Here is a 26,394-nt window from a genome sequence, read left to right on the forward strand (position 1 = left end):
ATTGTACTTCGTTCAGTTACGTATTGCTCCTTTATGTTTGTAAGCGTGATAACGTATGAAGAGTGGTCTTTGTTCATTGTCAAGTAGGTGGACCTGGCAGAGCAAAAGATGCAGAGGGTCATCGTGCCTTGTAACACAGCTACGGACTTGCATGAATGAAAGGGACAATGTATAATTACTTTATGGATCATCTAGGAACAGGCATGTATTGCTAGCTAACGGCCACCTTTATCAACCATCATCATTGCGAGATCCACTGCATGGGAATGCCCCCTGCTCTGGACGTTTCATTTCCATGATTAAAGTAGGTTGATCCGAGCTGATTTGACTGAGCTGCGGTCAAAGAGAGATTACATCACTCTGGACATAGAGCACGCTTCGATGTAGCTCAACCGATGTAATCTTGTGTGAGCGTAACTCAGCAAATCAGCTCGGATCAAGCTACTTTAATCATGGAAATGAATGTCTAGAGCAGGGAGCATTCCTGCGGATCTCACTAACGATGGTTGGATAAAAGTGGCCGTTAGCTAGCTGTATGACATAAAAGTGAGGAGTTGCGTACGCTCGCCCGTGTCCCTGAAGTCCTGACTTTTGAGCTGAGTTACACAAAGAGGTCCTTCTGCATCTTTGGCTCTCCAGCGTCTAGCTAGTTTACATTAAACAAAGACCATCCTTATAGCATCACCCCGCCCTAGGCATAAAAGATGCCTGTATCTCCGAACTTTACAATGAAACGTGGGGTCTTCGGAGGCAGAACAATGTGCGCTCGGCTTGGCCAACAGCACCTTGTGTGAAAGTTTCACGATCAAGCTTGCCAATCCCAGATTTCGCAATGTCGCCACCAGCCAAACTGGATCCAGGGTCGACCTCTTCGACGACGACGACCAAAAATATTTTTGGGCTGTTTGCATTGATGAACATGAAACTTTCACACAAGGTGCTGTTGACGGAAATGACCTTCTAATAAAAACCCCACGTTTCATTGTCAAGTTTTGGAGATACGAAACACATGTTTGTAAGCGTGATGCTATATGAAGAGTGGTCTTTGTTCATTGTGAAGTAGGTGGACCCTGGCAGAGCAAAAAAGATGCAGAGGGTCGTGTTCGTGTAACACATTGCAATGGAAGGTTGATGGATTATATTTTATGGCTATCCACAATAGTCCATATATAGCGAGCTAATAGCCCATTCCTCCCATTCACCATTTTCGCCCAAACCAATGCATGTGAATGATTCTCCTGCTCTAGCCGAGCATTTCCATCATCCAAGTATCTTGATCCGAGCCGATTTGACTGAGCTACGCTGGAAGAGCAAACATGAAAATTAATGAATCGCAGACCCTGCGAATGTCTCCGTCTTTCAAACTTTTGGACGCTCCCATTCCAAATTTTCAAATGAGGCGTGAGGTTTTTATTAGAAAAAAGTTGATCAACATGCTCGGAGCACCATCCTGACTAATTTTCAAGTTGGAAGTGAGCAACTTCGGGGCGGTGGGCCGTCCGCTCTTATGCTCCCGCAGTTCATCGCCTCTCCTACATTTGGGCCGCCCCGCATTTTAAATCTTCACAATGAAGCCTGTGGTTTTTAAATGAATAACGTTGATCAGCATGTCCCAGAGCACCTTGCGTGAAAACTTCAGGTTCGAGAGGGGGGAATCTCAATATCAAGGTTTGATGTACAGGTGTTCATGCATTTATACAAGAGGTGTCCCGCCTATTTAATTTCCACCTCTTCCTCCTCCCGCATCTTGTTCTTCCTCCCATCCTCAACTGTTGCCCCATTCAAGTACGACTAACACCTGCAAACGATTGTCCTGCTTCAACCCATCATGTCAATCCTACAACTGCCTTGATCCGATTGGCTTTGACTGAATGGCAACTCCATGGTGTGTACTCAACCTTCTTGTCACTCTTCTACAACACACGTTCTTGCACACTCGTCGACCACAATCAAACGTAACAGCATTCATTCCAGCAGTTGCCATTAACAAAGTCTTCATTGTCTCAATCGGTCTTCTTTACTTGCAGCAACTTGCCTTGCAGCCTTTTTTACGTGAACAGCAGATAGCCATTGTATGGAAGCAGCTTTATTTACGTGTAGCAACTTGCTTTGATACATACGCATTCCAATGGATAAGGATATGGATATGGATGTTGTATTGCTTTGATACATGGAACGGAAGGATATGGATACATGCAACGTGTGGAAAAGGAACCTGTTCGCATGCCAACTTGAGTATGATGTTTAAGCTATCATACTGAACGAGGAACAAGGTGGATCCATTATCGTATTTTACACGCTATTCCATGCCAGCTATCATCATTCATCCTTTGTGTGACCTGTCAACCAAGTCCAACCATCATCATCCAACTCCATGCATCAAGAGGAACTCACATCCATCCGCCCATTTTTTCACAAAGCACGACCAAGGATAGAGACTTCCCATATCGATGTATCTCCCCCATTGGAGCAGTTCGTTGTACTTTTCAATCTTCCTCTTGTGAATGAAGCTGGATTAAAGAAAGGGTTACTTTAGCGAATACGAAATTGCATTGCGAACCATGTTTAAGTGTAAGCGATCTTCTTCTTGAGCCTATGTGGTGTGGCACTTGGATGCATTGTATTATAGAGAGATGGATGGTATGGCAAATCCAGGTTATATGTATCCGCTTGTCAACGTTGTGATAAAGGAAAAAGAGAGGGAGCGAAAGGGGATGATATGATTCATTGTGTCTTGAACAAAGACTGTATTTGGTAGGATGCATAACACATCACCCTCTTTTTTATGATTAGACCTTGTCAATAGCGTCGTGATACACGTTCCTTTTCTGTAATTTGGATCTTGTAAGATATTTTTATTGACATACGGCAGGAGATAAGCTCCAGTGGATGAAGAAGCGATGCTCGTTCACCCATCCCATCATGCAGATCACATGACTAATTTGATTACGTTATTGTGCGTAGCACACAAATGCATCATAGCTAATGAATTGTACCAGTTGTTGACAGCTCCTAAACCGACAACAACAATGGCGTCGACAACACACATCTTTTTGATCTCACGGGATTTACATTACTCGTGGTGGATATGACATTAATAAAACATTCGACATGGTTGGTAGATCTTATGCGTCAGCGGAAGGAAACTTTATGCGAATGAATTCGGTAATTTCATGGCATAAAGATATCCCGTCACGAGTAAAAGGTAAAATCATTAATCCGTAGCCTAGCTGGGTATGCTATTGGCGGAATTAAACCACATCAACTGCGACGATCCCAAGCTATATAAGATTGATTTGTCACTTTTTTCTCTCGCTCATACACTTACACACACACGAATACATCAATATGGCAATAGAACCAGTACCTCAAGAAGCACGACGTTTGCTTAAGCTTTTGAATGAAAAGAACCTTGCATTACAAATCCCTGATGATTATATGGATACACACATCCACTTTGAAGGTAGCGACTTGCCTGTGCAGCCGGGTGCTCTGAAATCGGGAGCTTTGTCTGCTGCTGCATCGGCAGCCTTTGGTGCCGTAGCTAGTCAAATTGCTCAAGATCGTTATGGGTAAGTTTCATTGTACATTTACAATGGGATAGCGTATTCAGACAAGTTATTGTGTAGGGGTGAGCCATCTCATGTCACCGTTAACACCGATCATGCTGGTTACTTTCTTGGTATGCCAGCTTTAATTAAGGCTGACAAACCTCCCGTGGATTGGCAACGGGGTGCCTGGGAAAAAGAAATGGACAAGGCTGCAACAATGATCTACCCTACAAAGGATGGTAGATGGTTCCAGTTACATGGTGATCTCGATTGCCACGCTCTATTCCGCGACATTGGTCTTGAATGCAACATGGATGCAAACCGCGAAGAAGCATATGAGATCATCAAAAAATGGACATTACAACATACAGCTGATGAATTGGAAGCCATGATGGTCAAATTTGGTCACAGCGGTAGCAAATGTTATGAACCTGAAGAATGGCTTGCAACCGAAATGGTAAGACAACATCAATGCTTGGATGCATATATACTTATACTTTTGCTATTAGGGCAAAGCTCTAAAAGATAAGCCTTTGGTTAATATCGAGCAAGTAAACAAGGCCAATGGACCTGTGCCATATCCCCCAGCAAAAAAGAACCGTATCCTTGAAGGCATTAGAGTGGTAGAAATGGGTAAGTTCAAGGTTGCTTTTATTGGACAATGTACATAGAGCTGAACATGATTACAAATGCAGTCCGAATCATTGCTGGGCCTACTATTGGAAGAACATTAGCTGAATTGGGTGCTCAAGTGATCAAAGTGAATCCACCACACCTGCGAGACATTAATTTGCTTCAGTATACATTGACGACGGGTACACATACTGTTGCTTTGGATGCTCGTCAACCTGAACAAAAAGCCCAATTGGAAAGTCTTATTGCTGAAGCGGATGTGTTCATTGACGGCTATCGTCCTGGTTCATTGGAGAGACTTGGCTTTGGTAAAGAGCGTGTAATGGAGCTTGCTGGTTCCAAGGGCATCATCTACATTGATGAAAACGCCTATGGCATGGAAGGTATGTTGTATTTATCATGGATGCATCATGCGATAAAACTTAAACCAATTGGGTATCATCAATCACAGGTCCTTATCGTCATCGTCCTGGTTGGCAACAAATTGCCGATACGGCTAGTGGTTGTGCTGTGGTGCAAGGCAAAAGTTTGGGTGCGGAAGGTGCTGTGCTTCCTCCATTGCCTATCTCGGATTTGTTGACCGGTGTATTGGGTGCTGCTACCGTGCTATGTGGCATCCGTGATCGTGCACGTCATGGTGGCAATTATGTTGGCGTCGCATGCCTTACTTCATACGACATGTTTTGTGTCTCCAAGGAAGTTGGTATCTATCCCCCAGAGCTGGTACAAAAAGTCGAACGTGAATTTGGCTTTGGACCCCTCACTCCAAGAGATGATGTCCCCCGCTTACTTGGTATCGTCGTTCAAGCATGGTATAAGAATCGACCTAAAGACATGGACTTTGATGGTCAGCTGTTTGTGTCATTTGAAGAAGGCCCATTTGGAGAAACCAAACAACTTGCACCTGTAGCACGCATTGACAACTACCCATCAAGCTGGGATCATCCCCCACGACCTTATGGTTATGACAAGCCCACATTTGACTATTAAAGTTTTCTCATCAATAAAATAAGATAGCATCAAAGGAAGTGCATGAACCTAGTGTAACAATGGCGATCATAGTTTATTAAAGTCAAACTTCATCTAGCACTAGAAGCGACATGGAATAGATTGGGAAGGGTGAAATCGATCAATGCGTCAAGGTTGACTTAATATGGGAGTTGCATCATGCATGATGATGAGGCTATTCTTATAGCTCCGATTTCCCTGATGATGGTCCAAGTGCTTGGTCCTGCTCATATTCTTCCTCATGGCCGCGCCACAACCACAACACCCCACCAAGCAAGCAATGTCAATCACGTCTCCAATGCAGTTGGGTGGATTCTATACCATGGTTCCGAAGCAGCTCATTCTCAACAGCATCACCTTCTGGTTTCCATTAGCGACATGAACGAGAAGCTCCTTGTGAACAAGTCCCCAAATCAGCCTTGGCAACCAGCTCCAACAAGCGTTCAGATTTCAGTGTCCACATGCTCTTCCCCAGATATCGATATGATGTATTGGTATCAAGCCCTTATCATCAACATCTTCTTTTGGTGAGAACAACCGGTGACCATGCTCAAGAGACTTATGCATTTCGAGGTGCCTGACGCTGCTGTGTTTGGATGATGGCATGCATATGGACCATTGAAATGGACACCTTCAAGCTTGCGCAATCATTGGATGATTTAGCCTGGGCGAAAACAATAATGCAACAGCTGTTCAAGATTAAGGAGACGGAAGGTTGTTGACATGATCACAAAGGTGAAACAATACAACAGCATTGGATCAGTGTTCCGAAGGCTTCTTGATTGGATCCGTAGCCCTTGTTAAGAGAATGGTAGTATCAAGAATGATAATAAAAGATTGCCATTTTAGCCTCTTTCATGCATCATAGTCTCACTGTCAAGAAGCAATGATGATACGACATCATTTCATAAAGCACACGACATGGTTTCTAAACATACGATTTCCATTTTTGACTACACTACATTGCCGCCACTTAACGACCGCCCATGTATGATTTCCGAGATTTTCCGTGAAATATAAAAGCAGCCCGTTGTTTCCTGTTTTTGTTTTTCTCTTCCGCTGTTATATGCTCATTATACCCACAACCTACAAACCATCATGTCCATCCCAGGTTTTGAAATCCTAACTTTGGCACCAGAGGATGATTACAACTACAATAATAATATCGATGATCCAGACGACAGCACGGTGTGCAATTATATCGATGACTCTTTCTGCCAAGAGAACCTCTTCCAGATTCTACCGCTTATGCCAGAAGAATCATCAATCGATGAGAACAACCACATTCATTCACACGTCAAGCTCTTTTTCGAAGAGTTAGGTGTCTTGACAGAAGAGCCAGAGCCAATTGATCCAACACGCGATTATGATGCTGAAGCACGGCAACTGCTTGAAGAACGAGATCGCACTCGACAAAAGCATGTTCAATTATCTGAAACTCCTTCATTATCTTCATCCCAATCAGGCCTATCATCCACCTCGTCCTCCTGTCATCATCACGACCATCACCATAACGACTATTCCAATGATAATACACGATCACCCCTATACATGGGTCATGCTGGTGGCCCAAATCATCATCATCATGCTACATCCCCCATGCCTTATTCTTCTCCTTATCATCCGATCAAAACGGTACTTGCGCACGAGCCTTCCAGCAGCACCACCCGTCATCATCCCCATGCTACCAACATCCATCATTAATCTAGTACATTTGTAAAATTCATCTTCTACTCCCCCGCCTTTGCATCATCACCAACCACCAACCACCCTTTTCCCTCGTCGACACAACATCATCCCCCTCATCATCAAATTATCTCATCCCATCAAAATATAAATAACAACAACATCCGTTCCAAATCATCTGCTATATATCCAATGTCACAAGGCACTATACCAAACTTGATTTGGAAAATGGAACTCGTGCTGATAATCCATGGATAGAGAGGATGCTCATTCATGATTCAAAAAAGTATCCGACCAACAACAATATGTCTCATTTGCTCTCTCTTTCGTTGTCTTTGAAGTTTCAGGGTCCCTTTATATCCCGAATCGACCCGAATAAAGAATGCTTAACAAATAAGGCGAGCTAAAATACATCAGTTGGTTTCGGCAATGATACTCCGGACACGTTCTTGTAATGCAGCATTGAAGCCTATGCTCTCAAGGTATCCCTTCACCGATCCATAGGTGGCATCCAAGTAATCCAGCAATTCTCGCATGTTCTAATAAAAAGTACAACATCAGCAATTTATCATACCATGCTATCCACATTATTACATCCTACCTTGGGTGGTGCATCAGCAAATTCCTCTGATAATCCAACTCTTTTGAGATCATTGATCATGTCTTTGCGGATAGGTGCCAGCCCAGCCTGCGTTTTTGCGTAATCTTTGACAATGATATCCTCTGGTACACCCGCCATACTCAGTAGCATGCAGCTGATGAGTCCTGTTCTATCCTTGCCTTGGGTACAATGGATTTGTATTGGGTAGTTGTCAGGATTGGTGAATAGCAACAAGGTCTCCAGGATCTCGTCATTGCAGTGGGCAAGGAACTGCTTGTACATGTTGGCAACACCCATGGGTGCCAATACTTCACGTCCAACCAACAAGGCGGCTCTATCATGTTGGCATGACAACAAGTACCAAATCAGCAGACTACAGGATGACATTATCAGATACGCCATATCCTTTTTCCCCAGATAAAAGTAATTACCTCTTTTGACGGAGCGTGCATGACATAAACACTGCATTACGTTCAAAATTCCTGCCTGTGAGAGCGATGCGGTACTTTTTGCGTAGGACAGTCTTGGCAGCGGGATCCACTTCTTGATGTACAACCTCTGGATGACTTTGCTCGAGATTCAACAGCTCGGAAGGACGCATCTACGCAACCCTATCAGCTGCTGCTGCTGCTAATGCCTTTTCTTTGGTCACTTACACTCTCGACCACAGTGGTGGGGAAACTTTTATCGATGGCTGCTTCTCCTCGACATTCTCGGCTAAGATTATGCGAAGTCAGCCAACATGTTGACTGAGAAAGATGCGAGTGACACACATGCATACCTTGTACGTAAATCGATAATCGTACGGATATTGTGTTGTTGAATAAAGTCTTGTACGTCGTTCTCGTTCAAGTTGTCCAGTGTAGCCGAGCGAAAGATCGTGCCTTCTTTGATGTAGCTATACACATGGTGTTGGAATGTCAAATGGCTATAGTATGTGTGTCATTGCATACCGTTTGTTATCCGCATTGTCGGCCGATGAGACACCCAAGTCGCGAAAGTTGAGAAGACCTTTATAGCTGAGGAACGAGTTGCTGCCTTTATCGCTACTGCTATCGCTCATATTCGGTCACACAAGAAAGAAGGAAAAGAGAAAGAGTCGAGCTTCAGCTTGGCAATTTAAACATGGGGAAACTTTTGTTGCCACTACGATAAATGGGGGTATGGGTATTACCATTCATTTAGTACAACGCGCCACTTTTTGCATAAACTCTAAACAACGATGGCCTTTATTGTCACCATGAGAACAAACCATTGTATTTCTCGACTTTCTAGCGTATATCATCAAATAATAAACAGCTCCTTTTTTGATCCTTTTACGACCTTCCATGATATCATATTTCCTCGTAAGCTGGGTTTTTATCATAACGTCAATCCACCGTCAATGCTTAAAACCTACCACAAAGGGGATCCTCTGTAAGTAAAAGTTTACCCGTGATCCTCCCTATCATACATACCTCTCCATTCATATACTTGCACCGTGCTAGAAAAATGGCAGCTTCGGCAACATCATCCACATGACCAAGCCGTCGCAAAGGTATAGAATCAATAAGCGCTTGCTTCTTTTCTGGTGATGACAACAGCCCTTGATATCCCCATCAGCGTTAATACATTGCCTTGTTCCTTCCATTAAAAGCCTGTGTCTTTACCAGCTGTCATATCGGTTTCGATGTATCCTGGAGCAATGGCATTCACGCGAATCTGGGAAGGTCCAAGCTCTTTGGCCAGTGATTTTGTAAAGCCTATGGATTGTGGATGAGCCCCTATCTCTTGACGACATTGTCGCCTTCACCACTTACCAATAATGCCCGCTTTAGAAGCACCATATACACTTTGACCTACATTACCCTGCAAGCCAACAATGCTGGAAATGTTGATAACGCATCCTCCTTCTACAAGAGTAACCTATTAGATGACAACAAATGTAGCTGTTTGAGGGGCCCATACCTTTTCGTTTTATCATGGACTTGGTAACCAGTTGGCTCATTCGCATTGTCCCAAAGAGGTTGGTATTCATTGTGTCTTGCAAATCTTGTTCCTTCATTCGCAAAAGCAATCCATCACGTGAAATCCCTAATGATATCAAGAGAACAATCAATCCATGTCACCCATAGCCATTCAAAAAAGGAGGAGGAGGAATAACAACCAACCTGCAGCATTCACTAGATAATGAACCGGCTGATCCTTTAACAATTTCTGATGCGATCATGTTAGATGTATGTATATACAAAGCGTCCTTCCTCTTCACAGTAGCCTTACGCTAATCACACCTTCATGCTATATTCTATGTCTTTCTTGTCTGATACGTCTAGTGTCAGCCCTTGGTGTCCTTCGCCGTATTTGCTTGTAAAGGCCTTCTCAGCTGTATCCACGCGAACGGGATCTCTGCCAACCAGAATGGTGCTTGCTCCACGACTGGCAAATGCCTCAGCAATGGCAAAGCCGATGCCTCGTGTTGCTCCTGTAATGAGTGCCGTCTTGTGTACAAATGTCATGGGTGTGAACAAAGGAGTCGTCGCAGTTAAAAATCTGCTGGACAAGGTATTAATTTCAACAATAGAAGGCGTTGTTATGCAACTGCTCAAAGCTTGTATATGACAGGAAATGGGACCTTTGTACTTTGACCTGGTCATCGTTTTGCTTTTGCTTCCTCTGAATGCCCCAACTCATGTTCAATGATACAATCCATAAGGCACATGCCAATTGAAATGGCTCCGAGCAAGTCCTGTCATTTTGGATGGATCGTTGATGGTGGTGGTGGTGGTGTCATATACATACATGCACGTCATCCATGCCAAGCTTCTTCAGTAGTGAACGTATCACTCGAGGGATCTCAGTAGCTTTCCAAAGACAATCTTTTTGTAACCACAAATCATCTGAAAATGCTTTTTGGGTACCTTGAAATAAAGCTTGTCATACCAATCGTACGTATATTTCATGCACGAGGAGGATAAGGGGGATCACATATGCCATCATGAAAAGGATATGAAAAGGACATAGTAGCTGCCAATGTCAAATGTGATCTACCAAACAAATGCGGATGTTTGCATAATGATGATGCCGATCCATCAAGTAAAAGGTCATTCAATGGAGCGCATGTGCCCTGCACACATGAGCACGTGTCAATGGTAAGAAGAGAAAAAACATTTTATCCTTTTCATTGCCTCTTCCCACGAAGGATTAAATAGCAGTTTGTATCGGATCAACTATGCGCTGGTCGGCCCGTGCCATGTTGTACAGGTTCAGTAGTTAGTCGCAAGCAAAGCCATGGCTTTGTTACACGCTTGTGTTCTTTTTTTCTTTTTCCCAACACTGAATTCTTTTTTATTCCCCCCACCTCATCCATCCACCTCCTCACTCACAACAACAACTACTCACGGCCATGATGAATGGATATGTGAGGAGAATCATCTCGTTGCTGCTGCTCGGCTTGGCACTCTACGTCATTCCAATATCCTGCCAATCTACGGATAACCCAGCATTCTGGGAAGGTGCACGAGTCTACAACGCTCAAGGGAAGCCTATTGACAATAGCACCAAAGACGACATTATCGCAATCTCCCGAGACTTTCAAACAATTTATGGTCTCAATGAACAACCATTGTCTCCATGGGTAAAGCAATTGAACTTGTTTATATATTCCATTTGGTTAACGAGAAGCTGGTGGTGGGTTTATAGAGGATACTTGTGGATTATTCGACTAGCTGCAACTCGACCAATACAACAGTGGAGCAATTAACGGCACTCAATCATGATAATCTCGGGTTCTATTCTACGATAAGAGACCTTTCGATTATAGGATTGGTGGAGCGTGGTGGTGGTTGCAACTGGAGTGAAAAGGTTTACATGGCTCGGTCGCTTTCATCTGCCATCAATCTCAACCTTACAGCCATTGTGATATCAGATAACGAGAGACCCGCTTCAGCAGATTATAACCCGTATCCAATCACCACCATCTCACAACAGAAATACACTTTCACCAATCCGCTTCCTGATGATCGTAACGCGACCCATATGCAGGATAATGATTTACATACCACTTTTGGCACGACTACTACACCTCCAATTGGCATCTACTTCATTCCCAAAACCTATGGCGATCATTTGCGGTCTCTAATTGGTGACAATACCACAGTTGGCAATGATGAGCGACCTTTATTGCAATTATCTCTTATATTCTCCCCTATACGGCTACAATCATCGGAGGGTGACGATGCTAATGTATTTACTCGTGGCTATTTATCTTATGTCATCGCCCTCTCGGTCATCTTATTCGTGGGTAGGTCATCGTCTTTAATGTCATCTCAACATCATCATGCTTATTCTATCATGCAGCAATTTGTGCAGGCTTTGTATTTTTACGGTGGTGGCGTATTCGAGAACGTAGAGCAGCAAGAGAATACGAGGCACAACTTAGTGCTCATGCAGCCAACATGCAAATGCGACGAAAAAGCAAGCCCTTGCCTGTCAACATTGTTAATGCGATCCCTATTGCACATTATACGGAGGCTACTGTCAAGAATCCAAGTTGTGCGATTTGCTTAGAGGATTATCAGGAGGGTGAAACAGAGGTGCGCATTTTAGGATGTGGTCATGGATTTTGTGTTTTATGCATAGGTAAGAGGATTCGTATATACATGTGATGGAAGAACAATGAATACTAACAACATTTTTCATTCATCAAAAGATCCATGGCTTACACAAAAGTCGACATTGTGCCCTATTTGTAAGTGGGATTGTTTACCAGAAGAAATGCGCAAGTCATCCACCGATACAAGTGACAGCGGTGATCATTCCAATACCACTACCACTGCTACTGCTACTGCTGCTGCCGCCGTATCCAATACCACAATAGCTGCCAATGCTGCACCATCTTCAACCAGCCTAGCTTCCACACAATTAGCACCAGCACCATCAGCGGCACAACAATCACAGGAGAAGAATGCCACTTCAACTCAAGATAATGATAATGGCCAGCGATCAGCTGAAAATTCGGTTGCCACAAAGACAGCTGATGATGACAAAAACAATGACAGCAATCTAAAGAATGACGCCACAACACCCAACACCGCTTTAGAAGATCACGCGGCATCATCCTCAGGAAGCTCGATACCAAATCAAGCACCATCACAGCAAAAGGAAACCAAAGATGACAACGTCGTTGATGATGCATCCAAGGATGATGATCCTATTACTACTACTTCCGCAACCTCTACATCCGATGACACACAACATCAACAACAAGATGGAAACATCGATCATGGGACTGTAGATACGACGACCCAATCTCCACCATCATCAACGGCTGAAGAACACAATGACACCACCACCACCACCACCAAGGATAATGATGACAATAGTCCACCATCACCACATGTCAAATGATATCATTCAAGTGGTCCTTTCCCATGCATATAGATGTTATTGTATATTGGTAATGCTTTTTTTTGTAAATTATAATTAAAAATGTTCATGTAAATGGTCTTTTATACTATTGTTCCTGAAAGCGAATGGGGGTGGTCAATGTTCCAGGAACAACCTGAAACAGGTGGCTGCGGAGTAAAGCGAACAAGAAGTTGTCTGCATTCGATAGAGCTTTTTTTTCTTTCCTTCCTTCTCTTTTCTTTGACACCTACGTACACTCTCACACACACACTTTACCCGATATGAAGAGTGCTCTCACTTTTGAAACGCTTGCTCGGTGTTCTACAACAAAAGCTCGTGCATCGATCTTGACATTGCCACATGGACCCGTCAATACTCCAGTCTTTATGCCAGTGGGCACTCAGGGCACTTTGAAGGGCTTGACACCTCGTCAACTAGAAGATCTCAACTGTCAAATCATGCTCAACAACACATACCACTTGGTAATTGGGATCGATCGGTCAACAATGGAGAGAGAGTCATTGACTTTTGGACATTAGGGACTTAAACCTGGTCAAGAAACACTCGATCTTGTTGGAGGTGCACACAAGTTTCAACAGTGGAATAGAAACCTCTTGACGGTACATAATGTCATTCTTCGTGTTACAATGCCACAATAGTACTAATGATGTGTGTCAATGCAGGATAGTGGAGGATTCCAAATGGTCTCGTTGCTAAAGCTGGCCAAGATCACAGAGGTAGTATATATTAGGATGTGCGTTATGAATGTAGTCAATAACCTTTTTTCATTAGGAAGGTGTACAATTCGCTTCTCCTCATGACGGCTCATTGATGATGCTTACGCCCGAGCACTCCATGTCGCTTCAAAACTCAATTGGTGCCGACATCATGATGCAACTCGATGATGTGATTTCTTCATTGACAACCGGACCTCGTGTGGAAGAAGCCATGTGGCGATCGATTCGATGGCTTGATCGTTGTATTGCATCGCACAAGAATACCGATCGACAAAACTTGTTTGCTATCATTCAAGGTGGATTGAATAAGGAGTTGAGGAAAAAGTGTGTCGAGGAAATGGCCAAACGTGATACACCTGGTTATGCTGTCGGTGGTCTGAGTGGCGGCGAAGAAAAGAATGAATTCTGGCAAATGTAAGTTTACCTTTTTCACCAACACACTCAAAAAGTGAATCGCTAACGTTGGATTAGTGTCTCGCTTTGCACGGATTTATTGCCAAAGAACAAGCCAATCTATTGTATGGGTGTAGGGTAAGTTGTTGTTGTTGTTGTTAATGGATGATGGGAGTAAAGGGGATCCTAAAGTGGATGATGATTTTATAGATATGCGGAGGATTTGGTTGTATGTGTTGCACTCGGTGTTGACATGTTTGATTGCGTTTTTCCGACTCGTACAGCAGTAAGTAAAGCTTGAAGGGGGAATGACGATGATATGGTGACACATGATCTAAGTATACATTTTTTCCCTTAGCGATTCGGCAATGCGTTGACTATGAAAGGCACACTCTCGCTCAAGTCTGGCAAATTTGCAAACGACTTTGGTCCAATCGAAGAAGGATGCGAGTGCTCCACATGCAAAGAATACACCCGATCCTATGTACATTTGGTCACAACACGAGATACGGTGGGCTGTCATTTAGTATCCATTCACAATGTTGCCTTCCAACTACGGTTGATGCGTGAAATGAGAGAAGCTATCCAAGCAGACGAATTCCCAGCATGGATTAAGCAATTCTTTGCCGGCTACTTTGGTGACAAGAGCAAATATCCAGAATGGGCAATCAATGCATTACGAAGCGTGAATGTAGATCTTTTAGCATAGAAAAGAGTAGAAGAAAAGAACACTACTACTATACTGTAATATATTGTAATGGCATATTTTTTGCATTCCATTTACTTCCGACGTTGCAGAAATCGTGCATATGTTGAATGTGCTACGATAGGGATGAGAGAGAGAGAAAGAGAGCAGGCTCGGGAACCAAAACACTGAGCCCCTAATGTGAGGATAGGATGATAATAATATGTACTTAATGCTTCGAATGTTACTGTTTCACACCGAAAGCAAGCGTAAAAAAGACACGAAGCAAGTTGGCTTTCAACATGGTGTCATCGTTGTGAATCAGCCGAGAAGCCGAGAAGAGTCGTGCTCATGCAACATGTGGTTCATTTACCGACCATGACACGAAAAAAAAGGATGACGGATTGCAGCAGGAGTGAATACGGAAAGCGCTTTACCAAAAATGACAAAGTGTGGAAACAAGTGCTTGCATCCTTGGCTTTAAAAAGAAGCTGTGCTACGCTTTTCTTTTTCTTTCAACGTTCACCCTAACTTTGAACTTTCACTCTTCCCACCACAACCTACAACAACAACATGAGAGAAATCATCAGTCTTCACGTCGGCCAGGTAAATCCACCCTAACTACCCACCCGCCGCCACAATCGTTCCTCTCTTAAGCGACCCAAGAGACTGACGCAGTGCATGCGGGTGCGTGTGTGTGCGTGTGTGGATACGTATGTATATATAGGCTGGTATCCAGATTGCCAACTCCTGCTGGGAACTGGTAAGTACTAGTATTTTGGAAGGAGAAAGAGTGGTAGCACTCCTTTCTCTTTTTCTTCAACAACATGGATGATTGAATACTTTGTATGGAATAATAGTATTGCCTTGAGCATGGCATCCAACCTGATGGCCGTATCCCTGAGGAACAAGATATCAAGGATCACTCTTTTGACACCTTCTTTAGCGAAACTAGCTCTGGTAAACACGTGCCACGTACTGTTTTCGCAGATTTGGAACCTAGTGTTGTCGATGAGGTACGCACCGGTACCTATCGTGCACTTTACCACCCGTAAGTACACGTCCAATGATATACACAAAACGTCTGCACGATCTTCTGTGGCAGACATAGTATGCTTAAATCATCAATGGCTATTGTTTATTGTAGGGAGCAATTGATTACTGGCAAGGAGGATGCCGCCAACAACTACGCACGTGGTCATTATACCGTGGGCAAGGAGCTTGTTGACACTGTCCTTGATCGTGTTCGCAAGTTGGCTGATAACTGCAATGGATTGCAAGGCTTTTTGGTCTTCCACTCGTTTGGTGGTGGTACCGGCTCTGGTTTTGGTGCCTTGTTGATGGAGCGATTGTCCGTGGATTATGGCAAGAAATCCAAGCTTGAGTTCTCTGTATACCCTGCTCCCCAAGTCTCCACTGCTGTCGTTGAGCCCTACAACTCCATCCTCACCACCCACACCACCTTGGAGCATTCTGATTGTGCTTTCATGGTTGACAACGAAGCCATTTATGACATTTGCCGTCGTAACCTCGATATTGAACGCCCCACTTATGCCAACCTTAACCGCTTGATTGCTCAAGTCGTCTCCTCTATCACTGCTTCCTTGCGTTTTGATGGCTCACTCAATGTGGATTTGAACGAGTTCCAAACCAACTTGGTGCCTTATCCTCGTATTCATTTCCCCTTGGTCACGTATGCACCTATCATCTCTGCTGCTAAGGCTTACCACGAGCAATTGTCTGTTCCTGAAATCACTTACTCATGCTTTGAACCCAACAACCAAATGGTAAAGTGTGATCCTCGTAACGGCAAGTACATGGCTTGCTGCTTGCTTTATCGTGGTGATGTTGTTCCCAAGGACACCAATGCTGCCATTGCTTCTATCAAGACGAAGCGTACCATCCAATTTGTCGATTGGTGCCCTACCGGTTTCAAGGTCGGTATCAACCATCAGCCTCCTACTGTGGTCCCTGGTGGTGACCTTGCCAAGGTGCAACGTGCCATTTGTATGCTTAGCAACACCACTGCCATTGCTGAAGCTTGGGCTCGTCTCGATCACAAGTTTGATTTGATGTATGCTAAGCGTGCCTTTGTTCACTGGTATGTCGGTGAAGGTATGGAAGAAGGTGAATTCTCTGAAGCTCGGTAAGTACAATGCATCATCTTCATCATCATCATCCCATTTTAATCAATGTTGATATCAATAGTGAGGATCTCGCTGCTCTCGAAAAGGATTATGAAGAAGTTGGCTCTGATTCCCTTGGTGACTCTGAAATCGAGGACGCTGAAGCCGAGTATTAGGATGCATAACAATGTTATCATTTTATTCTCTCATGTTCTTTGGAATAAAGTATCGTCCAATACCCCTTTGACTACTTTCGTCGTCACCCCCTACATATTTGAGGCTCCGTGTTTAGCAGCCAGCAGCCAGCACTAGGCAAAAACAAAGTGGTAGATCAGATGGCTGTGATTGTATCTCCTCGCACCCGTTTTTCTTTTTCTTATACAACTCTCATCTAAAAGGTAATCCAATCGTCAACTTGCTTTTGCTTCGAGCCAATGGAACTCATTTGCCAACGCCATTCGCATGTTGCCCGAGTAGATGTCTGTCCCTGGTATGTACACTCTTTGCCCTTTGCCCTTTGCCCAACCACCCCAAACAACTATTTCGAGAGCGCGTTTACGCTGACATACCCTTTTTCACGTGCTTGGATTAGTTGCTTTCAACGATATCGGCAAGCCTGCCAAGGATCTTTTGTCCAAGGATTATCCCTTTGGCAGCGTCAAGGTTGAGGTCAAGACCACTGCTCCCAATGGTGTGGTATGTGTGTTACATAATGATGCTGGATCTATGGGTTATCTGACAACAGAGGTGTGTCTATATATATAATAGACTTTCAAGATCAATGGTCAACGTGACAACAAGAGCGGCATCATTGTTGGTGATCTCGAGACCAAGTACTCTGATAAGGTCAAGGGCATCGCTTTCACCGAAGCCTGGACTACTTCCAACCATCTCAACGGCAAGATTGAGCTCGAGAACAACCTCGCCAGTAAGTATCATTGTTTTTTGGGGGGAAAAGAAGGATGATTGGTGATTGAACATGGTTGTTTTCATTGCATTACAGAGGGTCTTAAGCTCGAGTTGTTGACCTCCCTTCTTCCTTCTGTCAACGAAAAGGGTGCCAAGATCAATGCCACTTACAAGCAACCCAATGTCCACACCGTTGCTACTTTGGATGTCTTCAAGGTAAAACAACGAGAAGGGGATGGTTGAGAAAGACAAAAGTAAGCTAATGTTGCCTATTTACATAGACCTTCTTCAGCGTCAACTCTGTTGTTGGTCGTGATGGTTTCCTTGCCGGTGGTGAAGTTGCCTACGATGTTTTGAACGGCAAGGTATGGTATACATTAATCTAATAGGATGAAGCAAGCAACTCATGATGGTGTATTTATCTATATAGATCAGCCGTTACAATGCTGCTGTTGGTTATTCCGCTGCTGAGTACGCTGTTGCTGTTCACGCTACCAACAACTTGGGCAACTTTGCTGCTTCTTACTACCACAAGGTTAAGAGTGACATTGAAGTTTCCGGAAAGGCTTCTTGGGATGCTAAGGCTAACGGCCCCGTTGCTCTTGAAGTTGGTGCCAAGCGCACTCTCGACAAGACCACCTTCGTCAAGGGTAAGATCTCCAACTCTGGTGTTGTTGGTGTTGCCTACACCCAAGCTCTTCGTCCCGGTGTCAAGGTCAACGTTGGTGCTTCCATCGACACTTCCCGTCTCAATGAGAACGCCCACAAGCTTGGTCTCTCCCTCACTCTCGAAAACTAGACATATAAACCACTGCCATATGGCTATTGTAGGACTGCAGGATATTCACAGTGAAATTAAAATCAGTCAATTTGATACACACAGCTGCCCATTTGATCTTAAAGACATGTTGAGATTATCGTTAATGCAAAGTTGGTTTCATTATCATGGTCGTCATTGTTATCAAGTTCATCACAAAGAGGCAATCGTGAATGAGCAATGATAAGGAGCAAAGTAGTGGGTAGAAGAGTTACATGATCATGGGTAGTTTCATATGAAAGAGCTCTTTATTAGATGATCCAATTACTGCTACTTTATGTTGATAGCAAGAAAAGTGAATACAAGTGAGGACCCTATGGTGGTGGTGGTGGAGTATGAACATGCATCTTTGACCAATGTGGCTGTTGCTGAACTTTTGGTGCAGGCGCTTGAAATAATTTTCGTCGCTTTCATATCCCTTCCTTCGCTATCAACACACTTCTACACATTCGACCATGGTTCAGCTAGAGCTCTTGGAATCACTTCCCGTACGCATTGAATCAACCTCTCTTTATTATTGTCTACAGTCACTGATCGGTCATTTTCACAGGATCGGATCGCGGAACACGCAAAGGCTTTTGACAGCATGCTTTCTTTAATACCCCCAAAATACTACATTGCGCAAAAGACACAGAATCCTGTAAGCACACATACACACACCGAGACGATCGCCACCTATATTGTACTGTATACTGATATGGGGTATAGGAGATGAATAATCCATACATGCACAACAAGCGGAAAAAGGCTGATGTGAAGGAACAAGTCAAAAAGGCAAAGAAGGCGAAGGTAAATGAATGAATGGATGATTTTCTTATCATCGTGTTTTACTAATAGGAAGGTTCTATAGCTTGATCCAGAAAACATGAAAACCGTCAGCGAGATCCAAAGTGAACAAGCTGCTGCTGAAGCTGCTGAAGCTGCCAAGGAGAAGGAGGAAGAAGAAGAAGAGGAGGCATCAGTGAATGGATCAGTACAAGTGGAAGAGGAGGATGAAGAAGAAGCACCATCATCATCGGAATCAGGCGACAAGGTGGATTACAGTGATATGTCAGGAGCCAAGCCTATGGTGCGTAGTGACATTACCGAGCTTCAAAACAGACTTCAGCAACGTATTGCCGAGTTGAGGAGAAAGAGAAATGCACCCGATTCAGATTCACCCAAAGCTCGCAGCCGTGATGATCTTCTTGCTCAGCGACAAAAGAAGCGTGAGGAGCGGAAAAAGGCACTCAAAGCAAAGAAGGAAAAGGGCAAATCAGCACCTTCCGAAGAACTTGTCAAGTCGTCTGCCACTGAAAAGGTAAATCCATTGAATAACAAAAGAGTATACATATGACTGATCTCTATCTATGTAGCCCAAGTCTGCTGCTGATTCTATCAAGATGGATGGTGATCTCTTCTTTAGCAAGGTCGACATTGGTGCTGAAAAGAAAAAGAAGGGTCCTACCGATGCCAAGACGCAGTTGCAAAAGGTCGAAGCCAAGAAGGAGAAGCTTGAAAAGTTGCGTCAAGAGGATGCTGCCAAGGCTGCTGAATTAGAAGAAAAGGAGCAATGGCAAAAGGCTGTTTCGTTGGCAAGTGGTGAAAAGATCAAGGATGATGCCAAGCTTCTCAAAAAGACCATCAAGCGTACTGAGCAACGCAAGAAAAAGAGTGCTGATGAATGGAGGAAGCGTCAAGAAAAGGTCAAGATGGATGAAAAGAACAAGATCAAAAAGAGAGAAGAGAATATCAAGAACCGTCAAATGCAAAAGGGTGGCAAAAAGGGTGGTGCTGCTGCAAAGAAGGGCGGTGACAAGAAAAAGAAGGCACGACATGGTTTTGAAGGTGCAGCCTTTGGTTATGGTGGCAAAGCATCCAAGTCCAAATCAAAGAAATAGTGTACGCTCCCCCTCCTTCTTATCCTCCCATTCATTCATCTCATCTTTCAGCAATAAACATGATCCATCATTCAAAAGGTTGTTTAATATATACACACATACACTACTACTACTCGCTGTCTTCCTTCTCAGCTGCAGTACAAGGAGCAGCAGCATTATCCAATTTCTCCATCCATTCATCTGGGATGATAGGTGTCACCAATCGTTCTTCGCCTTTGGCACTATCAGGAGCCCATCCATTGATGCTCACCATATGTGCTGTGGTGGGAACAGAGAATGGCAACATAAACTTGGTATCTCTGGTTTCTTCAATTGCCTTATCTTCTTCATCCACTTCAGCGGGTTCATCCACCATATCCTTGTGTTCTTCTTGTTCTTTTTCCTCAGTAGGTGAAGAGGGTAGCGATGTGGGTGGCAAGGAAGCTGAAGTAGTGATGCCTACAGTGGATATGAGAGATCCCACAAAACTCGATACGCTATTGCGTCGTGAACGAGAGCGTTGCATGGAAAGGCTTTGACTACGCGACATGGATAAACTCCTCCTTCGTCTAACCATCTCGAGTGATCGGGCTTGCTTGTATCGCATTGTGTCTTCAGCAATTTGTAATGCATACTTTTCAATTTCATCTGGCAAACGTGGTTCATTGACTTCATAGCGATAATTGGTAACGCAGCGCTTGATTTGGAGTGCATTGATGGAATCGAATTTCTTGGCCGTGTGGATAAAGCTGACAAGATCAGGCAGCTGAGTCAAGCATTGTAGCAATTGTAACAAGTGGGTGGTAGGCTCAAGGTAGCTTGCAAGGCTTGAAGGTAAATGCTCTTGGGTGATCCAATCTTCCACGTGAGATAAATTCATGCGTATTTGCAAAGCCTTGGATCGACACAATAACTTTTTGTTGGTGAGAATACGATTGAAAAGCTCACATGACATGTAATGGAAGAATTGGGCAAGCGCTTGAATGATGATGGTAGGATGCACATCATATGATTGCAAGACATAAAGAGTGGATGTCAACAAGCTGGTAACCGATTGCGGAGAAATGATCGTGCACGTGTCGTTGTCATCTTTGGTTGCTGAAAGAGCTGCAGCTGTAGCAGTAGTGCCTGTACTGGTGCTTCTTTTCATTTGAACAGCCATCCCACCATCCGTTGGAATCATCACCGATCGTCGTGTACTTCTTCTAAAGAAACGTTGCCAATCATCAGCAAAATTAACATCTTCCATGCCAGGTATTTGCTCATAGTGAAGCATGGCACGAGGAAGGATCTTGATAAGACGACGTTCGGTATCCGATACAATCATGCCGTAAATTTCAGAAATCAGCTCCGAGATACGCAGCTGATGCTCAGCTGTAGCAGTGACAAGACCTGCATCCTTCTTGAGATAGTATAAAAGTTGTGTAGCATTGGTGATCCAGAAGGATAAGATATGCACATTGCGAGCATTGGCCTATAATTTTCGTTAGCAAAGGAAGAAAAAAAACATAAAAGCATTCTTTGTTTATCGTACCTTGATTGTCTTGCTGATACGTTCCATAGCACCATTCATCACCTCTTGAAGCAAATCATCGCTTGAGAAGTAATGAGCAAAACGAGCACTGAGAAAGATAACATTGGAAGGAACACAAATCTCTTGACGAGATTGTACAGGGAGCTGAATGTTGGTGATCACGGTATCAAGAATATACTGCAAGCTGTCGGCACCAAACACAAACATTTGATCAGGCAAGCATCGATCCCATTGGAATTCATTGTTTTCAAAATCATCATCGTCGTCGTTATCGTCATCTTCGCCTTCATAAGCCCCATCATCCATATGTTCAGAGAAATCATGATCCAAGTCATTCACGTTGTGACCATCTGCCAAGGCCATTGCTGTCTCAAGCAACTTGCGACGACGATCCGCTTCTTCTGCCATAAATGTATCATAGGCTTCAGGGGTGGATTGGAAATAAAAATCGCAATCATCAGCATTGGATGATGTAGTTGAAGATAAGCTACCCGCTTTACGGCCCATAATGCTTGAGGTGGAAGACATGCTATCGCGTGGGTTGGTTGCGAGGATTTCAACAATCTTTTGGTTGTCTGTGTTGAGGAAATCAAAGACCGTACGACCTTTGGCTGATCGGGTGTTGGATGAGGCACCATTCTCCAAGAGTAGTTTTACAATGCCTTCTTGGTTATTATTGGTGGCCCACATGAGAGCTGACCATCCATCTATAGAGAGACACATACACACACAATATAAGCAATAATTTCTTTTGTCATACATACATACACGAATGGATCAATCACTTACAAGAATCCTGAACATCGGTCTTTGCGCCTGCATTCAAGAGTGCTTGAGCAATGGTCGTTTTACCAAAACATGCAGCATAGATCAATGGAGTGGTGCCATCCTCATCGCGTGCATCAATATCAATAAAAGGTCGATAGGGCTCTTCTAGCCACTGAGTAACCTTATCCACGTCCCCAGTAGTGGCTGCACGACAAAACAACTTTGTCATTTTACGTCGCTTGGTTGCATCATCCAAATCAGTTCTATGGATAAGGGTATCATCATCTTCAAGATCGTTGTTGTCATCCTCCCTAGCTTGGTCGGCGGCGGGGGTTGCTGTTGTTGTTGTTGCTGTGTTGGGAATTTGGCTGTTATCGTCGTCGCTGTTGTTCCGTGTCGGTGGTTCCTTTATGCCGGAGCCAATATTGCCTAGGATGGATGAGAGTTGCTTGTAGTTTTCACTCATGCGGCGTGATAGATCATCATAGGTCATGTTTTCATATTGCTGTCTAACAGTGTCATGGTCTTGTTCATCTTCGTCATGTTCATTAATGATGTCAAGGCCACCCACGCTTGTTGTTGTTGTAGTATCGGATGTCGGCAAGACCGAAGACGGCTGCTGCTGCTGTTGTTGAAGAGATGGTGCAGGGTCTGTCTTAAGGTTGTAATGTAAAGGGATATCCAAACAATGATGATCCTGATCAGGAGGAAGGGATAATACCGATGTGCCTGCCATGGTGCACAAAGAAGAAAAGCAAGAAAGCGGGTGAAAGAAGGAAGAAAGAGAGAGAGAGAGAGAGAATAGGAATGAACCTTTCTTACCCACCAACACTATCTTAGGTTTTGTACTTTCGTTCTCCACCAGGAACAAAAAGGTAGGGCATCGTAGCGCAGATCCTGTCACTTCCCGCTTGTCCAACCGACCATGGGTACTCACGTGGAGAAAGCATGTATTCCATGATAAATGAACATCTTTATCATCCTATCAACTATGATTGCTATCATCATCCCAATAATATACAAGATACTAATAGACAATATTATCAAGAGATACACTATAGTGGGAGGATGATGATGTGAGTTTAAGATAGGGTCTCACCTTGTGCAGCGTGACACATGCAACAAGCTGCTGCTTCTGCTGCTGTTGCTGGTTGCTGGTGGTAAAAAAGAATCGATGTAGATCCGCTCTCACATGCAGCCAGCCGGTTCCGTCGTCCCTTATTCATGACAACCACTGTTCTCGACTTTTGCACCCCTCCAGTGCCTGGTGAACGCCACAAGTACTATGGCGATGTTCACAACAAATTCATCAAGTTGCCTATCAATCCACCGGCTCCAACACAACAGCCTCCTCCTCCTGTTAAACATGTCGCACCGGCAACTTTAAAGCGCCAGAAAACCTTGCATGCCATCGCTGCTTCTGGAAATCTTGCCCTCTTCAAGCAAATCCTTGCTCTCCATCCCAATGCCGCCAACGAAATGCAAGCCTCCACGGGTCTTCGTCCTATCCACTTTGCTGCATCTCGCGGCAATCACGAGATCGTACGTTGTCTTATCGAGGAGTATGGTGCCGATGTCGATATCCGTGACCATGAAGGAGAGGTGAGGCTCATATCCATATAGGAAGACGCATCATTACTTACACAAGTCGTATGCTATTAGACACCTTTATTGAAGGCATCGTATGGTGGTTACTTTCATGTGGTGCAATATCTACTGTTGAAGAAGGCCAATCTTCATCACAAGGACAAGGATGGCTGGACAGCCTTGCATAATGCATGCTCAAGAGGCAACTTGCCTATCGTACGAATGCTGGTGGAACGAGGAGCGCGTGTGGATGTGCAAAATAAGACTGGACATACACCTTTGGGTAAGTAGAGTCTTTTCAAAAGGATGCTATTGGTATTCATATCATGTTATTATAGTCAATGCAGCATCCAAGGGGCATGTGTCTGTGGTTGAATATTTGCTGGAGGAAGCGGATGCCAATCCCTTGATCAAGAACAATTTTCAGGAAGCTGCTTATGATGTCAGTGCTGCCTCGGGTGAATCAGGAGAAGCGTACATTTGTGAAATGCTACAAAAAGCAGAAAACAAGTGGTGGCATACGCAAAGTAAGTCTATTCTATATGCATACGTGTGGATGGGATATCATCCTAACTTTGTGTGTGTGTGTGTGTATGTAGATCCAGGAGGATCCACTTATGATCTTTATGATTTCCATGTTACTGTCATGGTGATTTTGCATGAAAATCAACGCTCCTCATCATTACTTGGTCTTTCTCGGCCCCAATTCAGTCCCAATTCTTCCAAACATGATCAACGAGGACCATGGTCACGTCATCCATCAGGAGAGCCAACTACAAAGGACAAAGTGATGCTACCAAGATCATCCGAAAGTGAGGAATCAAAGTGGTTTTGGTTGACGGATTGGCAAGTCGACTATAGCGACCCTCGCGTGGATCCAACATCTGGATGGCAATATGCAAGATCATTCAATGAGCCTGATGAGCGGTGGACACCAGTGGCACCTACAGGTGGTTATGGATGGGTGCGTCGAAGACGATGGGTGCGTGTGATGAAACGAAGAATGGATTTGGCAAAAGGACGTCTTATTCAAGAAGGTCAAGGTGCATGGCAACGGGATTATGTACAACAAGCCGAAGATCTTGTTCAAAATGCCATTGAAGATAGCAACAGCAACAACAACAAGGATGCTGTCAAGACACCACAGGAGTTAACACGCGAGTTACGTGTATACGAAGAAGCGGTGCAACAATTACTTTCAGGGATGAAAGGTACGTAGCGGCGGAATGTGTCAAAAAGGCTATTATCATGTTATTAACAAACCATGCTTATAGCTGATAGCAATCAACATCGAAAGCATCAAGCAACAATCTTGGTCACTGCTTTTACTGCTCGTATCGATGCTCTCAATACCCGTATCGCACAATTAGGAGCTCAACTCTCAACCCCAGTCGCACCGGTGCATCACAATGCGGAGCTGGCTCGTGAATTAGGATTCATCAAACGCAACAGTGACAATAACAGCACGCAGGAAGATGAGGAGGATGGCTTTGTGCAATCGGCCAATGATTTGGATACCAATCCCTGGAGTCGAGATAGTGCTTTACCAACATCAGAGCGCATCGAAGCAACCATCGCCTCAACCACCATGGCATTGGATATGGATTTCGGTGGTAGCAGTTCCGAAGTGTCACCCAACTTGCCATTTGACCAAAAAAGTGGACCACGTGCGTACAATTGGGAACCTGATGTCAACGTCAAAGAATGTCGTCGTTGTGCACGTCGATTTGGCTTGATCAATCGTCGTCATCATTGTCGTCGTTGTGGTCTCGTTGTTTGCGATAAATGCTCTTCTTCACGTACCTATCTCAACCCATCCGAGATTCTTCAAGATCCCACAGGTCCATTCGAATCACTACAAGTGTTGGCTTCACAGCATCACCGTGTCTGTGACAAGTGCTATGCTGATCTAGGCCGTGAATAATGGCTCTCTTTTTCCCTTTTTATTCTATTACATGCTTTTCCCTATATACCTTGGTAGACCTCTCCTTTTTAATATTATGACCCCAATTCCAATCCTTTTTTCAGAGTACATATAATGAACGATGCTATACCGATTTTTGTTGCAGTAGTAAAAAGAGCAATTTCTCAATACACAATCTTTTGATATAAGGT

At 44.0% G+C, this 26,394-nt stretch overlaps 12 protein-coding genes across 12 annotated transcripts; 9 read left to right on the forward strand and 3 right to left on the reverse strand.

The window, feature by feature from the left end:
* Window positions 1-3,348: 3,348 nt before the first annotated feature.
* Window positions 3,349-5,174, forward strand: O0I10_009249 (uncharacterized protein; the record flags this gene model as incomplete). Its single annotated transcript, XM_058489244.1, has 5 exons — window positions 3,349-3,572; window positions 3,630-4,008; window positions 4,061-4,184; window positions 4,247-4,567; window positions 4,636-5,174. The coding sequence occupies 5 exons, from the start codon at window positions 3,349-3,351 to the stop codon at window positions 5,172-5,174; spliced, it is 1,587 nt and encodes a 528-aa protein (XP_058339955.1).
* A 219-nt stretch (window positions 5,175-5,393) lies between these two features.
* On the forward strand, window positions 5,394-5,723 carry O0I10_009250 (uncharacterized protein; the record flags this gene model as incomplete). Its single annotated transcript, XM_058489245.1, has 1 exon — window positions 5,394-5,723. One exon carries the CDS (start codon window positions 5,394-5,396, stop codon window positions 5,721-5,723), a length of 330 nt encoding a protein of 109 aa, XP_058339956.1.
* Window positions 5,724-6,290: 567 nt separating this feature from the next.
* Window positions 6,291-6,896, forward strand: O0I10_009251 (uncharacterized protein; the record flags this gene model as incomplete). The annotated part of the gene is made up of 1 exon (XM_058489246.1): window positions 6,291-6,896. The coding sequence occupies one exon, from the start codon at window positions 6,291-6,293 to the stop codon at window positions 6,894-6,896; it is 606 nt and encodes a 201-aa protein (XP_058339957.1).
* Window positions 6,897-7,291: 395 nt separating this feature from the next.
* O0I10_009252 (uncharacterized protein) lies at window positions 7,292-8,542 on the reverse strand (the record flags this gene model as incomplete). The annotated part of the gene is made up of 6 exons (XM_058489247.1): window positions 7,292-7,417; window positions 7,480-7,852; window positions 7,911-8,080; window positions 8,136-8,196; window positions 8,261-8,377; window positions 8,433-8,542. 6 exons carry the CDS (start codon window positions 8,540-8,542, stop codon window positions 7,292-7,294), a joined length of 957 nt encoding a protein of 318 aa, XP_058339958.1.
* A 299-nt stretch (window positions 8,543-8,841) lies between these two features.
* O0I10_009253 (uncharacterized protein) lies at window positions 8,842-9,974 on the reverse strand (the record flags this gene model as incomplete). The annotated part of the gene is made up of 7 exons (XM_058489248.1): window positions 8,842-8,874; window positions 8,937-9,064; window positions 9,129-9,221; window positions 9,279-9,371; window positions 9,427-9,552; window positions 9,630-9,675; window positions 9,750-9,974. The coding sequence occupies 7 exons, from the start codon at window positions 9,972-9,974 to the stop codon at window positions 8,842-8,844; spliced, it is 744 nt and encodes a 247-aa protein (XP_058339959.1).
* An 887-nt stretch (window positions 9,975-10,861) lies between these two features.
* On the forward strand, window positions 10,862-12,864 carry O0I10_009254 (uncharacterized protein; the record flags this gene model as incomplete). Its single annotated transcript, XM_058489249.1, has 4 exons — window positions 10,862-11,092; window positions 11,158-11,758; window positions 11,815-12,096; window positions 12,167-12,864. 4 exons carry the CDS (start codon window positions 10,862-10,864, stop codon window positions 12,862-12,864), a joined length of 1,812 nt encoding a protein of 603 aa, XP_058339960.1.
* Window positions 12,865-13,145: 281 nt separating this feature from the next.
* On the forward strand, window positions 13,146-14,703 carry O0I10_009255 (queuine tRNA-ribosyltransferase; the record flags this gene model as incomplete). The annotated part of the gene is made up of 7 exons (XM_058489250.1): window positions 13,146-13,346; window positions 13,404-13,484; window positions 13,548-13,601; window positions 13,657-14,015; window positions 14,073-14,132; window positions 14,205-14,280; window positions 14,353-14,703. The coding sequence occupies 7 exons, from the start codon at window positions 13,146-13,148 to the stop codon at window positions 14,701-14,703; spliced, it is 1,182 nt and encodes a 393-aa protein (XP_058339961.1).
* Window positions 14,704-15,252: 549 nt separating this feature from the next.
* O0I10_009256 (tubulin alpha-1 chain) lies at window positions 15,253-16,981 on the forward strand (the record flags this gene model as incomplete). Its single annotated transcript, XM_058489251.1, has 5 exons — window positions 15,253-15,285; window positions 15,407-15,442; window positions 15,540-15,730; window positions 15,827-16,825; window positions 16,888-16,981. The coding sequence occupies 5 exons, from the start codon at window positions 15,253-15,255 to the stop codon at window positions 16,979-16,981; spliced, it is 1,353 nt and encodes a 450-aa protein (XP_058339962.1).
* A 301-nt stretch (window positions 16,982-17,282) lies between these two features.
* On the forward strand, window positions 17,283-18,513 carry O0I10_009257 (uncharacterized protein; the record flags this gene model as incomplete). Its single annotated transcript, XM_058489252.1, has 6 exons — window positions 17,283-17,295; window positions 17,398-17,501; window positions 17,574-17,733; window positions 17,809-17,930; window positions 17,996-18,079; window positions 18,145-18,513. The coding sequence occupies 6 exons, from the start codon at window positions 17,283-17,285 to the stop codon at window positions 18,511-18,513; spliced, it is 852 nt and encodes a 283-aa protein (XP_058339963.1).
* A 473-nt stretch (window positions 18,514-18,986) lies between these two features.
* O0I10_009258 (uncharacterized protein) lies at window positions 18,987-20,411 on the forward strand (the record flags this gene model as incomplete). Its single annotated transcript, XM_058489253.1, has 5 exons — window positions 18,987-19,019; window positions 19,082-19,171; window positions 19,240-19,320; window positions 19,382-19,831; window positions 19,887-20,411. The coding sequence occupies 5 exons, from the start codon at window positions 18,987-18,989 to the stop codon at window positions 20,409-20,411; spliced, it is 1,179 nt and encodes a 392-aa protein (XP_058339964.1).
* A 109-nt stretch (window positions 20,412-20,520) lies between these two features.
* Window positions 20,521-23,428, reverse strand: O0I10_009259 (uncharacterized protein; the record flags this gene model as incomplete). The annotated part of the gene is made up of 3 exons (XM_058489254.1): window positions 20,521-21,864; window positions 21,925-22,631; window positions 22,714-23,428. 3 exons carry the CDS (start codon window positions 23,426-23,428, stop codon window positions 20,521-20,523), a joined length of 2,766 nt encoding a protein of 921 aa, XP_058339965.1.
* A 488-nt stretch (window positions 23,429-23,916) lies between these two features.
* On the forward strand, window positions 23,917-26,203 carry O0I10_009260 (uncharacterized protein; the record flags this gene model as incomplete). Its single annotated transcript, XM_058489255.1, has 5 exons — window positions 23,917-24,294; window positions 24,355-24,562; window positions 24,618-24,806; window positions 24,879-25,490; window positions 25,554-26,203. 5 exons carry the CDS (start codon window positions 23,917-23,919, stop codon window positions 26,201-26,203), a joined length of 2,037 nt encoding a protein of 678 aa, XP_058339966.1.
* Window positions 26,204-26,394: the final 191 nt, after the last annotated feature.

This window comes from Lichtheimia ornata, assembly GCF_029851405.1.
Source record: "Lichtheimia ornata isolate CBS 291.66 chromosome Unknown scaffold00053, whole genome shotgun sequence".
NCBI lineage: Eukaryota > Fungi > Mucoromycota > Mucoromycetes > Mucorales > Lichtheimiaceae > Lichtheimia > Lichtheimia ornata.